At 40.6% G+C, this 17,487-nt stretch overlaps 1 protein-coding gene across 2 annotated transcripts in view; it reads right to left on the bottom strand.

The window, feature by feature from the left end:
- Positions 1-16,577, bottom strand: part of fgd5a (FYVE, RhoGEF and PH domain containing 5a) — a 54,126-nt gene extending 37,549 nt beyond the window's left edge. For both annotated transcript variants that reach the window (XM_015060869.1, XM_015060870.1), the window contains exons 1-3: positions 16,315-16,577; positions 9,631-12,370; positions 851-968 (exon numbers count right to left, since the gene is read on the bottom strand). In XM_015060869.1, the coding sequence (XP_014916355.1) occupies positions 851-968; positions 9,631-12,370; positions 16,315-16,324 (2,868 nt within the window). In that variant the 5' untranslated portion in view covers positions 16,325-16,577. The remainder of the gene's footprint in view (positions 1-850; positions 969-9,630; positions 12,371-16,314) is intronic.
- Between the last annotated feature and the right edge of the window lie 910 nt (positions 16,578-17,487).

Raw genomic sequence — 17,487 nt, 5'->3', positions numbered from 1 at the left:
TCAGGAGGGAGGAAGTACGGGTCGGTTTCTCAGCTAGCTGTTTCAAGCTTCTGTAAATACCGCCGTCTACGAGCCACAACCAGGTGCGTTACGTTCAAAAACAAATTAGGCTGACTCGAACAAGTAAACTCTATGAATAAACTTACAACAATAACTTGGCAGAACAACTTCAGTCGCTCAGTTCACTACACCAGACCTTCACTTGCGACGTTCGTCATGATGCCTCGAATGATTAAGTGACGTAGTTTCAAAGGGTCAATAGGTGAATGCAGTTATCTAGCTTGGTCGTACAGCACTTTTACTTTTGACTGGCATAGTCAAAGTCTGGACTTAAGTCTGATTGACATGTGTTTGTATGCCCACAAATGCTGTTTATGGTAGAAAACTCTCTAACTTGGGAGAATTTAAACAATTTTTAAATAGTTGGTCAAAATTCATCCACATTGAGAAAACCTTCTTGCCACTTATCACTAAGTTTTAAAGGAAGTCTTTTTACACATAGGGAGCCAAAATCAATCAGGGCATCTCAAGAAATGTTTATTTTGTTAAGGAATTAGTTGCACACACACTAATTAAAACACTGCCTGTATCTGAGCTGGGAACATCAGCTTTATTTACCTTTTAGTAAATAAAGTTGATATAAAATAAAACTTTCAATTTATTATCTTTAATTTGGTTGTAAACATTTGTATCAGTTCAGTCCTTCCTCCTAGAATACAAATGAGAAATACATATTTTTCCAACATATATAAAAATTGTGCATTCCTTAGTTAAAGTAAAATAAATTGTAACTGACCCAATGTCTATTATACACCTTTTTTTCTTTTTTTTTCTGGATCTTACCACTCACCTGTCGGTCATAACTTTGCTCCAAGGCTCCGTCTTCCTCCTCTGAGGTACGACCGTGGTCTTCATCAGCTGACAGCCCGGCAGAGACCGGGTTCATGGGAAAAGGTTCCGTGTAGGCACTGCACAAGACATAAAAAGACACATTTAATAGCAAAACCTATTATCATTATAACAGCTTCTATAGAACAGGATCACTGTATTAGCAATACGGCACGATGCTTTTTGTTTTTTTTTCTGTCGGGAATGCAAAGTAGCATAAAGCACACTCAATCTCAGGCTCAGATTTACAATGAAAGGCCACTCACCGCATTCCCAAAGGGCACATTCAGACGCAGTGCTCAATTCCCAGTCCCTTATAAATGTATGTTTTTCTGCTTCCTTTGAGTGTCCCTAAGCATTTCAGTTTTCATAAAGAGTCCCTGGGTGCTTAAGAGTGTAATAATCCCTTTCCTGATTAGGTCCTGAGGAGATGGCGAAGTTGCTAGAAATCCTTTTGTGCGCTGCAAGAGCCGAGGGGATATGCTGCAGACGATTTCTTGTGTAATCCCTTCTAAATGCAACCTGCACTAATTAGCGATGCCCTCTGGCCCATTATGACCCTTTAAGTATGTCTGACAGGTTCACGTCATCACAAAACTGTAAATACGACAGGCGTAGGTCGATGGCTCTAATGTCGATACAGAGCTGCTGCAAAATGAGGAGAAGTCCAATGCAGTGCCTCATTGAAAAAATAATTTGTTATTGACTAGTGAGGAGTAGGCTATACCTCCAGGAGACTAAAGGTTATAGGAGTTATCTTTTAGACTCAGTTTCCTTTCAGACATACTCATACTTCACGAGGATCTCTCTGTAGTTCAAGTTCTCTCTTTCTCCCTCTCACACATCCAAGCCACCACCTATAACAGCCTTATTGGGCGGGCCAGTGGAAGCACCTACAGCCCATTACTCACGGTTGACCTCAGAGTGGTCGGGTCGGCGTAGCCGGGGCTCCCGGGTTTGGCTCAGAAGGAAAAAAAAGAACTGTGGGGAATTGCTCTTTTTTAAAGTCGTTCTGTCGCTCTGATTTATTGCGCTATCTATAAAACGACCGAGAGCAACTCCACCGAGGACTTTCACCTTCACCTTTTCGTCTTCAACCTACAATTGCACTCAGTCTTCAATTATTCAGAGGAACGTTTCACACAAAAGAAGAAATGTAATCAAATAAAAGGAAAGAAATGATTGGGTTTGCAATATATGTTAAGCTTAGCAAATTAGACCAAACAAATTAAACCGAAAACTTGGACAACTATGAGAAACATTAGATATGAGCTCAGAGAATAAGACTATTAAAGCAAAGTTATTATCCCAGCTGGCTGTGTTAGAAACACGACAAAGTTAAATCTAGTGTGTCAAATTTAAAGGCGGGCACAATAACAGAGGAAAAAGAGAGACACATCTCACCAGCCTCCGGTAAATTTGATGGTGCTTGTAATACACGATTCAATAAAGTAAACACTCCGTATCAAAATATATATTAGAAGAAGTCTTTTTCCACTTATAATGGCACCATTACGAGAAAAAAAGACTAAAGGTGCTGGTTCATTTGATTGCTAACCATAGAAGAATGGGATACTAATGGGGGATTTGGAACATGTGCTCGAGTGTTCGCTGTCTTTAGTGAGGAAGGTTATTTGTTTACTGATGTGGAGGTGGCGTCTGTACAAAATAATAATAAATTTTCTTTATGATTGCTGCCGTGATACATGTGGTCTGTTTGGGATAGATGAAGGATAATTTTTCAACTGCATGATGAGTTGGGATTTGGGGTCACAGATCCAAATTCCAATTTTTGTGTGCTGCAAGTGACTTGAGTATTTTCAAATGTCAGATCTTGTCATACTTCAGAGCTAGAAAATCAAATAAATTGTCACATGACTAAACAGAAATTGATCAAATCAAACAGAAAACTGTTCTTGACATAAAAAAACATATGATGACTGAGCATATAGCTAAAACTTGAGTGAAAACAGAGTGACCATTAACAAAGTAAACTTAATTTCAGCCCCAATGAAAGTATCAACCCAAGACAACACAACACAAGGCAGTTCATGCCTTGTGTTTTTATTTTCAGATATCTTCAAGTCTGTTAATGTTAGCAAATTGCACTATCAAATTAATCAACTGTTCTTTCCAAACATTGCTCCTGCATGCCTCACTCATGGTAATTAGCTGCAACATTTACTTGCTTTTTCTCGGTGTCTGAGCAAAATGAGTGATAGGTTGAATAACAATATTTTGCTTACTTTTCCTTCCACCATTAGTTCTAAGTCACTTTTTTATTAAACTAAATGGCATATAGTGATAAAACCTAACAGTAGAGAGTCTTATAGAGTTTAAGTGATGTGACAGATGGTGTCCTTAAAGTCATTGCTGTGGTGCAGCTATACCCGGACTGATTATGAGCAGAAAAGCACTGCTTCCATTCACTGCCACAACATTTTAAACAAGCACTGCATGGAGTGCTGGTGCATTAGAGTAGCAATGCTGGCCAGAACCAGAACAGAAATTACATCTACCTGGGTTATCCATGAATTATATATTTATATATATATATAAAAAGAAAATATAGCAAATTAATGGTATACTGACCTCCTCACAATTTCAACCACTGAAAGAAGAAACAAAGAAAAAAAGAACAGCCAATAATTTAAAGAAACTGGCTAGAGAAATTGCTGCTGCACAGCTCGATGGTGCAAAGCAGGCTTACAGTAACACCTGACAGTACTATAATTAAAAGTCTAATCACAGGAATGGAATTTTGTCAGCAACTCCCAATACTGATTATTTTAAAACTGGCTTGATCGTGACCCCATTAGGTACTTGAATCGAATCCCATCACAAACTCAAAAATTTCAAGGCAGAGAGTTTTGATTAAAGTTTTGAACAAAACTTTAATTCAAAACTTGCAGCTTGCAGCTGGAACGCGGTGAAATTGGGTGTAATGTCATTTCCAAGTTGTGATTACCAAGGCAGAGAGAACCAAAGTGCTCTTTAAATATTCAGCTACTGCAAAACTGCTTTCACTGACGGAGGCTGTACAGTACAATCAGCGTGATTGATATAATGACATCAAAGCTGTCAGAGGTGCACTTTAACACTTTTTATTGAGTCTCTGATGCAGTTTAAACATGATACAACATAACGGATGACGTCTTTGGGGATTGGAAAAAACAAAAATCCAGCTTCCCCTCTTGGAATTTCAATTTCAGGAGGGACATTACAGAACGCAGTAATGGTCTCTAGGGTTCTTTATGTTTAAGTGTCTTTTTTAAAGAATATAGGTTAGCTTTTTAAGCGATTTTAAAAAGCTAACCATAAGTGTTTTTAAGCAGAAGTATACCTTAAAAAGATTGTTTGTGAGATAAAGCTTAATCTAAACGGTCACAAGCCACGTTTGAGCCATCCGTTGTTACAGACAATTAATAGCAAGGCTAAAAGGATGCAAATAGTTGCATTGCTATATTACATTCTGACGAACCTGAGGGTACATATATACTAGTTCGTAGGGTCAGATACTCGTCTGGCATATCCAGACCAGAGGATTGTTTGCTGTAGCTTCAGTCCTGCACTGTGTGGTTTGGCAAATCATAGCAGACATGAACTCACTCTTTAGCAACAATACATCTAGCACCCATAAATCTGTTAGATTGTTCCTGAAGAGAGACTGCAATAGTTATTGGTAATCTCAAGTAACAGCGACAGCAGACTTGACATTCCTGACTGGACCACACCTCATTCTGTTGTTCCAAGGGAAAGCAAAGCCCTCACCCCGCAACAGAGGTAAGCCCATTCCTCCCGTTTCATCCTACCTGTCATGCCGTTTCTGCGCCTCTCTACCTCCCACCAGCACCTCACCCTTATCCCGCATTTCCTGTAAACAGGCTGGTGGGAAACTCCTGGGCTGGATACTTCCTCCCTTGGGATGACCTGTTAACGACCTCAGAGCAACTGGCACCGGTCCTGGCGAACCAGGGACACGCCTTGCCCACTGCCTCGCTGCACCGCGCACCACCCAGAACAACAATGTACTTAAGATGGCTCCCTCATCACTACTAATGCAAAAAAAACAGTGGGTGGAGGTGCCGTTTTAAAGGCCATGCCAGGGCTTTGTCATCATTCTGAAGAGGTTTTTTGCTGAACTGGAAGAGTGATGTACAACTCTGCTAGACATTAGCAAGACCCCATTATACGTGCTAAAATAAAACAGTGTCTCAGCTGCACAAAATCCTGAACTTTCTTTGCTAAAATTGGCTGGCTTCCTGCGCCCATTTGTAGCCGTTTGGCTTTTTCAATGGGACTGGTTTGCTGAGACAGCATCCTCAGCTGGACCATCATCTGGTTGATAAAACAGCACAGAGATGTAACTCCAGCCGCTCACACGTATGCGCATATAATAAGCAACCCACACACCTACAAAAAAACAACAACAACACACCCTGATTGGGATTGGGTTAAATCGCAGCCTCTGTTTTGCATTCATCCTACACTGCAGTGCGCCGCTAATGAACATGTTTCTTTGCTTAGTCTGAATGTGTGTGCTAATGTGGTGTCTTAATGCTGGCGTGCATTAATCACACCACAAGAAACAGGGCAGCCATGGTGGAGAGCAGCTTTGTAAGCTTGCCTTAAAATGCACGTCTGTGGCTGCAGGCGTTTGTTGAGAAACTCCCCGAGGCTATCCGCTCGTTTTCCCTCACAAAAATCAACTTGTTTCTCCAAGGAGCTTTGACCGTGCTGTGTTGAATGTGTTCTTAATAAATCACTGTCATCGTCATCTCCGTGTTCTGGGACTGCGGCAGTGTCAGGATTTCGAAGGCTTTCACGCGATATGTGCTCACAAAGGCAGAGAAATGCCTCTCTGTGAGTAAACTCTCGCACAAATAAATATTCTATTGACCTAAATAAAAAATCCGCCCTGAGGGAACTCAGAGTGACCCTGGTAACCGGAACCTCAGTGGTGGGAATGCGGCTAAAGGAAAAGCAGAAAGACTGATATGTTTTTGGCATCTTTGTGGCTGATGTGGGATCTGAAGCACAAAGCGAAGCGCACTGATACCATCACTAGGACACAAAGCATCTGCAGTGGTCAGGTATAGAGCTCTTTAGAAATGCTTAGACATATAAGAGTGCCTCTAAAACATATTAACACACTGTGGGGCAGACGTGCCAAACTCATTTTGGGTTACATCAAGATCATGAATGTTCTCTAGGGCCATTTGTTCAAGAAAGTATATGAAACCAAATATTAGTACATAGCTGCCTCTGTATCCGAACATTTGAAATATTGAACACTTGTTCACATTAATCAGTCTCAGGATTTCACGGTTATCATAAAAGTAAGAAAGTCAGCAGTCACTTAAGCCCAATGTTTTTGACCCTTTTTTCAAAAGCGCATATACATTAGTGAAAAAAAAAGTGGGTACCGCCATTGTCTAAAATGACAGTGGTTAGGTAAGTTAGGAACGGAGACGGTTAACATTACGAAGGTGGAAGGAAGCAGAGTGGGTGATGTCAGTATGAGCTGTGAAAGGGAGGATGCTGGATGACACAAAGACTCTTGACCTGTGGTGAGAGGAGGACAGTGGATAAAGAAAATTTGCTGGATTTGCAGATTGTGGACTTTGTGCCAATAAGAAGTATTTCAGTTTTATATGGATTAAGTTTAAGAAGATTATGAGAGGCATGAGGAGGGATAAAGATGTGGTAGCTCTGGATGTAATCTTCACAGCAATGGAAATTGATACATTTTCTGAATTTACTGCCAAGAGTGAGAAGGTAAATATTGAAGAAGAGTGGCATCAGGACACAGCCCTGGGGCGTGCCACTCACTGACTGCGGATACTTGGGATTGGAAAGGCTTTAGCTGAACAAGGTGAGAGCCATCAGAGATAGATGATGATGAGAACCAGGATAAAGCTGTGCTGTTTATTCCAAGAGAAGCTGAACAGCTAAGCAGAAGTCCAATGCCGCCAAGAGATCTTTGGTGATTTTGACCAGTGTGGTCTCTGTGCTGTGACAGGGCCGAAAACCAGACTGAAATTGTTCAAACAAGTTGTTGTCACAGAGCTAATTATACATTTGGTGAGCTACAAGTTTTTCTAAAGCTTTGGACAGAAATGGGAGATCGTAAATTGGTCTGAAATCATTAAGATCAGTGGGTTCCTAGCCAGGTTTCATAACCGTTTGTGTAATTACTGATGTTTTAAATAGTTCAGGAAGGTGAGGGAAGAATGGATGATCAGTCAGTAATGAGGTAGGAGTGATGGGAGAGAAAGTTTAACAAGCTTTGTTGGTGGAGGTCTCATGTATAGGTGGAAGACTTAAATGTATGGATGACTGAGGATATTTTATTGATGGATGGCAAACTGAAGATAAAAAGTGTTTAGCACCCTTTTTTGATTCCTCTAAGTGAAATTAGATTTTTTCGAGAACATCAGTGCACAAACAACACCTTAAAGAAATAAGAGACACAGCAGATGGGTTTGGAATAAAGTTGTGAAGAGGTTTAAAACAGAATTAAAGAGACTCATAGTAACTCTGGAGGAGCTGCAGAGATCCACAGCTCAGGTAGAGGAATCTGGTGGCACGTCAAATATTAGCCATGCACTTCACATCATGGAACAGGCTAAGAATAAAGTTCCTATTGAAATAAAACCATAAATATACCAATTCAAAGATTTTCCAGATTTCCCAAAAGCCATGCAGGGGAGAGGGCTTTTTTTTTTTTTTTGGAAGAAGGTGCTCTGGTCAGTTGAGACTAAAATCAAACTTTTTGGCTCATGTGCAAACTTGTTCATATTCATCATATTGTTAAAATGTCCCATTCAAAGTTCAAGCCTAAATCTAATGGATATAATCTGTGACATGACTACAAATGCAAAAACTGCATTGGTCAAACTCAGGCTGCATTCTGGAGTGACTGTAGTGCAGTCGGGATGTTTTTGTACTGTCTCAATATGGTGATTCCCCACTTCATCACACACTGCAGTAAACCCTGCAGACCCACAAGAAGACAGTGACAGAGAAGCAACAAGGAGAAAGCCATTTTAATAAAAAAAAATCCCCTCTTAAACACAAGTGGCTGACATAGTAGAGGAATTACACCAGAACTGCTTCTTTTGTCTTTCCTTTGTTCACGCAAGACAATTCACTATTCCACTTTATCATTTACAAACCTTGTTTTAATATTGATCTGCCTTTTTCTATTAACACTTTTCCCTCCTCTGGTGCTCTCACGTTTTCGCTTATCCTCCACCACTTCGACGTGTGAAAGAACCCCCCTCGCCCATTTTGTCACTTTTAATTGCATCCATAATGACTTTCCCTAATGTGCAGAAGCTGCACTCGCTGAGCTACTTCATTGCCAGTGCCTGTTCTACTACATCAGTCTTGCATGGAAAAAGCACCACCAGATGTGACCTCAAAATCAAATAATAATAATAATAATAATAATAATAATAATAATAATAATAATAAAAACAGGGATACGCTCAAAAAGAGCTGTTGGTCTTTTTGAAGCCAGTGATGCCTGACCGGGCAGGCTGCTTGTTTCTCAGATACGTTAACAAATATCACCTGGTTGAGTACAGTGGGATCCCTCTTACTGGAAAGTATCCTAACATAAAGTGTGAGGATGTTAGCTGTTCAAGGATTTTGACTGTATAGTGTGCATTGAAATAGGATTGTATCTGGATTTTTTTGGCCACATTTAATATTTTAGATCATCAGCCAAAACTTTATATTATGTAAAGATAACTTCAGTGAATACAAAAGGCAGTTTTTAAGTTACAAATTCATTTGAAAAGGGGAAAATATGCTATCAAAATGGGCTTAGGTGAAAAGTAATCATTAGGGTGGGTAAACCATGAATTAACTACGATTAAACACAGCCTCAACTATAATACACTAGACTCTTTACTGCCAAAACTGTATAATCAAGAAATCACCTAAATAGCTGTTATCTACTCTATGCCAGATAACATAGAGAAGGCCGAAAGAGCAATTCGTCATTTCCCAGTGTAAAAAAAAGTGAACGAACAAATGAGATAAAAACAAATCTCCAGCATCTATCTGGAAAGAGTTGCAATCCCACTTTTAATCTCCTAAGACTTCAGCAATACTTAGAGAGAGCCATTTTGGGCATTTTTTCTGTTTTCTCCACAAATAGAAAAATGGTTTATGTTCCCACGAGTCGGGGCCAAAATTATTCTGAATTACCATGCACATTCTATAGAGCGCTATTGAACAATAGTGCTCTTTGAAGCATTATAGAGGAGCCTAGACCAATAACTAGAGCAGGGTAGAGCCGTCCATGCCTCTGGTCAGGTGTGCATTCATGAATTAACAAGAAAGAAAAAGTGCATCTGTAGGAAAGTTTAAATCCTAAAACCCTCGCTGACCAAAGAGAGTACATATCCCAACACTTTTGAGAAAATATTCTGTCAACTAATGAGACTGGTAACATGGTGGTGGTAGTTTAGTAGTCTGGGGCTGCTTTGCTAACTGAGAACCTGGAAATTTGGCTGATTTAGGAAAAGGCTTGCCAAACATTCTGTGAAAGATCTGTGAGATCAAAATGTGATTTTGTTCATTAATTAGGGTACCTGATACTAGAAGCATCTGTAGTCAAAATTATTTGAGCTTTCTCATAATATTACACCAAACATTGCTATAAATAAGGTTGAAATAAACATTTTTGGATTTGTTGAGGTGAAATCAAAGAAAATACTTTGTTCCTACCTTTCAGAGTCTGCTTTCAATGTCTGAGGCTTGCTGTCAATCCCAGAAAAACTCTTCATATCCACATAACCATCATTTTCATTGGACACTACTGTGGTCCGGTTTGGATTTTCAAAAAATTCTGTGACTGTGTGGGATCTAGTGGGTCTTCCTGGGATCTGGATGTTCTCATAGTCAGAGCTCATGGCTGGAATATTTTCATAGTCTGAGGTGTCTGCACTGGGGAATGAGATGGAGCGAGGTTTGGTCATTGGAAGTGGCATGATGGAGCGGCGAGAGCGCTCCTCAAAGGATTCCACTCTGGACACACCCTTGCCATCAGCTTTGAGGTCTCCTTTCCTCCTGTGGAGATCTTTGCAGAGAATTAGAGAGGATGGCAGGTTTGATGGATGTTGCTGGGGGTTCACCATGGCAGATTGAAGCTGAGGTGAGCTGCCATTGCTTCGACGATCAAGCTCTATGACTCTCACGCCGTGATGACTGGACTCGGAGGAGGATCGCGAAGAGCGGACACTTCCGTCACTGAAACCCTTTGGGTCAGTCTTCCTCTTGAACTTGAACGCTAGAAAACGCTTAAACGAGGACTTCTTCTTCTTGGGCATTTCACTCAGTTCATGCTGGATCAGGAGGGATGGTGAGCTCTTAGTGACAGGTCTCTTGGTGATTGGAACCAGCTCAAAGGGTGGAGGTATGTCCGCTAAAGAAGTTGGCGTGGAAACACCACTTGATGACTGATGGCTACGCTGAGAGAAGCTCCCAGAGGAAGTTATGACGCATGGCAGGGACAAAGTGTCATCCTTTCTCTTTATTCTGATCTCATTCTGAAGTGATTGGTCATTCTCCGTTGAAGTGAAAAAGGATAATCCTGGACCATCGGCAGACCGAGAAGAGAGCAAGAAGCGACGAGACTTTGTAGATGGTGTTATGGAATTAACTGCTGGCTGCTCCAAGGGGCTGAGAGGTTCACTGCTCTTATCCTCCGGTACGGTGCAGTAGTCATGAGTCTCTGTCCCTGTTTCCTCTGGTACAGTTTCTGGTACATAATTTGAGACTTTTCCAGAGTAAGACCTTGATCGCGTGACAATGGTTTTTCGATCAAGAGACATGAAATTCTCCCCTTCTGATTCAAACCCAACCTCTACATATATGTGCTCATCGCTGTCTGAATCTGTGTCTTCATAGTAAGGCACAATGTGGCAGTCTAGTTCTTCAATGTCTTCTTCAAAGGCTTCAGTAGTGTGAGCAAACACCACCCTATTGGTGAGCTCTGGTGTGCAGCCCAGGTCTAGGTCTGCTGGCACTGTGATGTTGCACAACCTGAGGCGAGGCTGACAGCTTTTTCTCTGGCCACGCAAAGCCTGCTCTCGCTGAGCAGTCCTCTCTTTTGCACTCTTAACTCGGATATGCTTCTTTTCCACCTCCTCTTCCTCATCCTCTTCACCTATCTCGACGTAATCTTCCGATGATACGCATTCAGATTGCTCAGCTTTATCATCTTTTAGGCAGATTGAATCATCAATGTCCGCATATTCATCAGCTGACTCGATGTCTTTGTCTTTGTGTTGAAAAGATTGCTCCGTGGCATCTTCATTGTGAAGCTGTTCTGAGTTGGCTTGCTCGTCTTCGAGCTTGTCCACGTCATCTGATGACACGTAGTAAGGTTCCTGGTTACAGGCATCCTGGGTTTGAGATTCATTTGCTGATGAAAATTTATCTTCCTCTCCAGGGTTCCACTCAGGATCAGCCGTGCTACTCGTATCTTCTGGAACCGCTTCTATGACGGAATAAGGCCCAAACACGTCTTCTGTGCTGGACGTGAATCGAAAACAACCAGAGGGGTCCTTTGTGGCTCGCTCTGGCTGCCAGACTTCTGTGTCCCCAGTTTCAGCTGTGTCACACGACTCACACGTATCGCTGGCATCATCAGTGGGGCCGATCAAATCATACGGATACTCCTCAGTAACAGTTGGAAGCATGCTGAATCCATATGCAAATCTGCCATTTTCCAACTCTGCCTCATTTGGGAAAAAGCTACCTGGCAGCTCAATGCTTGTTTCGTGAAGTCCAGAATCATCGTTCTCACCATCAACACTGGACGACTGTGTTTGCTCAAGATGTGACTCCACCTCTTGTTCATATAAGTGCTCTGTAGAGTCACAACCCGTTTCCGTCTTCTCTACCTCTTCATACTCTGGCTCCGCTGGAGGATGCAATGACATTACTGTACTCTCATCATCAGTGTGGTCACTATCTTCAGGCTGAACGGAATCACTGTCGGTGGTTTCTTCCTCTGCGATGTCAATCAAATCGTCTGCCTTAATCGTGTCATCGGAGGCTATGCTGTCCACATCGCCATCTTTATCAAACACTTCTGCTCCTCCATCTGTTCCTGCCACGGTTTCTTCCTCTGCCGTGTCCTCTTTGTCGCTCCCTCCTGAGCTGTTGTCACTAACCCCACCCTCTACTTCTTGTCTCTCCTCTTTATTGTGGTTCTCCTCAGTCACTTCAAGGAGATCTCCCGTCTCCCCATCAGCGTGAGGCAGCTCTCCGTTGCTGAGCCTGTGCTGATGGTGGGTGTCTCCCTGTAGGTGAGACTGAGAGAGAGGCCTGGGTTTGGGGGCCACAGGAGGTTTCAAGCCGTGGACAGGGGGCCATGACTTTGATGTTAACTTTGACTGCACCTTGATAGTGAGGTGACTGCGGACCCTTGGTCGAGGGACTTGCAGTGGATTTTGAAACTCTGTGTGAAGAGAATGAGAGAAAATTCAAAGTTAGCGTGACACAAATCATGTTTTTACAACTTTTTGTGATTTTATGTCTTTTACAAGAATAATTATGTGCCTCATAGTTTTATATCTAATGCATCAATTTTACAGACATTCATAAGTAGTTTATGTCTTCCCTGCAGCAACAAATATCACAGAAGTTAATACCAATATTATTTTACTAATGTAATGCTTAACCTTTCTCATATTTGAATTGGGTGGTTAATTTTACAAAGGCTAATTTTTTTAAAAACTGTAAACAAATGTATGCAGTGTGTCACCAATGAGCTGTGTTCAACACATGCTGAAAACAAAACATGTATTGTTTGCAGTCATAGTAATTGATATAAAAACAACTAGCAAAAAAAAAAAAAATCAATAAAACACCATTCATTGAAACTACTGAACGATTTTTCATTTCTAAATCACTTTACTAATTTTCCATGTGGACAGTCACCACCTTCTGTGTAAATACCCACTGAAATTTAAAGACACTTTAATGGTTGAACAGCTTCACCAAAACCATGACCACGCTTTTTTAAGATTAGAGTTGTTTTAAGATTTCGCTTGTCTCCATCACCCAACAATAACTACAGCCCCTCCTCGGACCGGTCATTATAGTTTCAGCACTCCGGACCAATGAACAGAACCTCATTTCATAAATCTTGAGTTGACCCTTTAAAGAAAGCTGTGTCCAGTGCAGATGTCAGCGACCAACAGAAAGCTCCAAGGCACGTTATCAGCAGGAAAAACAACAGAGCTGCGGGGTACTTAGAGGAGGAACAATATCACCGCTGTATGGGAAGTGGCACAAGTGGTTTGGGGATTTGTGGTAGGATGGCACACAAACTAGGATCCAAACTTTTCTAACTACTACATCAACAAAATTACTTATGTCTTCGGAAAAAGCCTCATAAGCTACAATTACAAGAGGCTTAAGGATATACTCCAGATTTTATGATGCTCTGTTTCCATCAGTAACAGTTCCCTTGCTTACAGTACAACGTCATGTCATTTTGGTGGGAATGGTGGGAGGCTAACAGCTAGTGGGAGTGGGCAATCTGAGCTGCTTTAATCATTTTCAAAATAGTCAGACAAAAGGATGTTCATACCCTTAGGATGTTCATAAATGTCAGCATTTAATTAATCATTTACAGCATTACTAGAGACTGCTGCTTGTTGTTGTTTTCTTCACTGAACAACATTAGTGTCTCTACATAAAGTGGCTGACTGTAGGTCTGCTAGAAAAAGTTCCCAAAAACTAAGATACCAAGAAAAACAGGTACAATTTTTAATAGTACAATTTTTTTCTGTAAAAGAGTGGTATGGCTCACTGCCCTGGGGGCCATTTTGTCAGGGGGCGGTACAGGCACCCAACAAATATTTTTAGACTAAATTGCTCTTTTACTTTCTAACGAAATGTGAACTGAATTTGATCATTTCTAGTTCAAAATATAAAACTTGAACATGCATAGTTTACAATGAACAGGCCAAACTCAGATTGAGACTATTATATACTGCTCAAAAAAATAAAGGAAACATTTCACTTTAATTTTGTGTGTGGCTCCAAATCCAGGCCTCCATTGGTTAATAAATTTGATTTCCATTGATGATTTTTGTGTGATTTTGTTGTCAGCACATTCAACTTTGTACAGAACAAAGTATTCAATGAGAATATTTCATTCATTCAGATCTAGGATGTGTTATTTGAGTGTTTCCTTTATTTTTTTGAGCAGTGTATATTTCCAGGATGGCATTCATTCAATCACTGTCACTGATCACAATGACAGCAAGTCTTACTTCTCCACAGATAAACTAACAGCTGACAAGGTCGATCGAAAAAACTCAACCAACAAGATTTTAGGGTGTAACACTGACCTTGTTAAAACATCTCGTAAAACTGTAGATGATTTCAGTTAACATAAACTTGTTCAGCTTCAGTTACTTGTAATTTTCTATAGTCCCATGTAAATCCAAAATCAGCTAAAACGGCAAAGTCTGTCTGATTAGCTGTTAACCTAACACCACTCAAAGAATTAAATCAGTTTTCACTGTGATATGATGTTCACAAACTACAGGTAATGGAGCTATTTCTTATCATTTCGCATTGACTCACCTCAACAAGTCTGTCTGAAAACAACCTCATCCTGACTTTCTCTTTAAAACTTAACATTGTCGGTGTTGAACATTGCCGATAAAAATTTAGACTTGTCATGAAACACACCCATTCTTAACAAAGTGTGTACACCCCTGGTCGCTTCCTGTTATTTAGTACCTGTCCTGACGCACATCCTATTAAACCCTGTGTGCCCTCTGCTTATTCCTTAGTATTTCTTGCTCCTTCTGTCTCCAAGCGTTTCTTGTCATTCTGTTTACTTAAGACACGTTGCTTTTGGTTTCAAATGTTAAATCAGGTCCAGTTGAACTTTTGTGAAGAAATCCAGACAGGATTTCTCTGGGTGGGAAGGACATTAACAGTGAAGCCCCCCAATCACTCCACCACAAAACCTCTCGAGGAGTTCACATTTTCACAGCACAAATGGACTTCCTTCTCCCCATTCTTCAACGATTCTCACGCACAACCACATGCTTTTTTTTTTTTTTCCCCCCCTCTGGAAAGGACTCTTTGAGTGCGCCAAAGAACAATAAAACAAAGAGTGAAAAAAAACACGGGTCCCAGTCTGACAAAGCACCCAACTGCGAACAACAGGATATGAATTATGCAACAAGAATTCAATTAAAATAAACGCTTTGCAAAACAAAAGGAAGAGACAGACACTGGAACCTTGACTCTGTCAGACGTCCAGGATGTGATTTCACACCGTGCTTCGATTCTGAATGTCAAACCGTAACCACCTGCCTAAAATCTGATTTGACGAAAGCTTTGGATTCTTCAGTGTTATAAGAAAAGGAAAAGTCGGTCCAAGGCATAGGCGATAAGAGCAGCTGATTGAGGCATTCATACCAGCAGGGGGCTCTCAAGAATGAATTGTTACAGCATAAAGTTTTGCAAATCATTTGCATAAGAGTAACATTTTGTTTGATTATTTTTAATTGCCCTGCTTAGAATCTGAATTTTTGAGCCACAACATTTCCTTAAAAACTACCAAAATCTTTTTAAACGTTTAAGAAAACAAAACAAAACAAAACAAAACAAAAAAGCAGGTTACCCCATTTACTCTCAGAACCTAAACAGTTTACTTAGTATATCATATACAGTTGAACAATTATATTTATAATGCTGTAAAATGCACAAATGTTCACATTTGGACAATGTTAAAGAGATAAACAGTCCCGAGTCAGCTTCAGGTCGGCTATTTAAAACCAATTCTGTTTGAGAAATAATCTACAGCTTCTCGGACTTGAAAGCAGAACCAGCACTTCCAAACACACACGCACACACACAAACACACTCCCATTCAGATCCGCCACGGTTTTATTTCTCAGACAGGGATTATTAAATCCAATCTAAACACAAATCCTTGTACATCCCTTCCATTTCTTCTCATAACTTCCAAAGATATGGATACTATTGAGTCCTCTTCCAAGGATTTCAGTGTTATTCCAGGATATTAAAACACACATACACACGGACACACACACGCACAAACAAACTGCATACAGCGTACACGCCGTTCACCATCATCCTACTACAATGTTTACACGAGAAAACACATATATTCCGTAGATAAAAATTAAATGAAACTAGTAAAATAATTTATTTTTCTATTAGGCGCAATGTCTCCTTTAACCCACCTCAAAATCGTTTAATATTGACGTTTATTGGGGAAAAACAGAGAAAAAAATAACTTTCATGACTTAACATCAAACCTTCTCGTGTATCGTCGGTGTCAAACTCAGACATAAAGCACTAAAAGTTTATTCTCCGGTGCAACAACGTTATAGATTTACGACCAACCTGCGTTCATTGTGGGACATCATCATCCACGGAAACCGACGGCTGCCCTCATTTTTCTCCGCTCAGATAACGGAGCCCTCCCGCAAAAACCGCAAACTTAATCCAGATGCATTGCGAGCATTGAGAGGAATTAAAGTTTTGAGAGTAGAAACATCCTTCTCGGCGGCGAAAGATCTGGTATAAGGTGTTTTCTCGTCTCACAGCGGGTAGCGGCGCTCTCTCTCTCTCTCTCTCTCTCTCTCTCTCTCTCTCTCTCTCTCTCTCTCTCCCCACGCGAGATGTTCCAGCGCACTGGTGCGCTCCTGTGTGGAAACGGGAGGTGCTGCTGTGCGCTTCCTGTGGCTGAACCTCAGCGCGACGCGGAGAGATGGAGCGCGAACCACTCACTCACTTCAGACCACACCATTACAGCTCACCTACTCTGGAAGCATATCTATCTATCTATCTATCTATCTATCTATCTATCTATCTATCTATCTATCTATCTATCTATCTATATATATATATATATATATATATATATATATATATACATAACAGCACTTGGCTGTTTGTTTTTTTCTTGCTGTTCTTCTGAGCGATTTATTGTACGACTCATTTTAATTTGATTTTCCGACAGGAATGTACTATATCTAGCATGTACAAAATTCTCAAACAAGAGGCACCTATTTAGCATTTTCCAAATTTTTAACACGCCTCACTTAATTAGACAGAATCAGCAATATGGCTGGTGTTACTGTGACATTTACTATTAATTTATTTCCTTACAGTGGTTACTGGTGTGGGACCACTGTCACTTTGAACTCAACCTTAAATGTGTTAAAATACTTTTTTTTTTAAATACACAGGTCAGCAAAAACAAGTGATGTCTTTCTTCTGCTCTAACTTAGCTTAATCTTTTAGACTAACTGTAATTAGATACGATAGTAAATATTTGTCAGTTCATATCTCATTAAGCAAACACAAACACACCTTGAAAACATCTGCACAATTGGACGCAACAGTTCACAAACAGCTGGATCATCACAGGTGCTTTCTGTTTGTCAGTCCGTCATCGTCCTAAAACCAAATGGAAGAACGAATCGGGTAATGCACAGAATCGCTAATCAATCATCTGCAGGCGCTAGTTTGCACAAACAGGTTTCATGGATGTGAAGGATTCTTTTGTAATAA

Source organism: Poecilia latipinna, unplaced genomic scaffold (assembly GCF_001443285.1).
Source record: "Poecilia latipinna isolate Pla-1442-1.1 unplaced genomic scaffold, P_latipinna-1.0 Scaffold1751, whole genome shotgun sequence".
NCBI lineage: Eukaryota > Metazoa > Chordata > Actinopteri > Cyprinodontiformes > Poeciliidae > Poecilia > Poecilia latipinna.
Note: the sequence above shows the minus strand (reverse complement) of the source record. Positions and strands in the feature narration are given on the sequence as shown.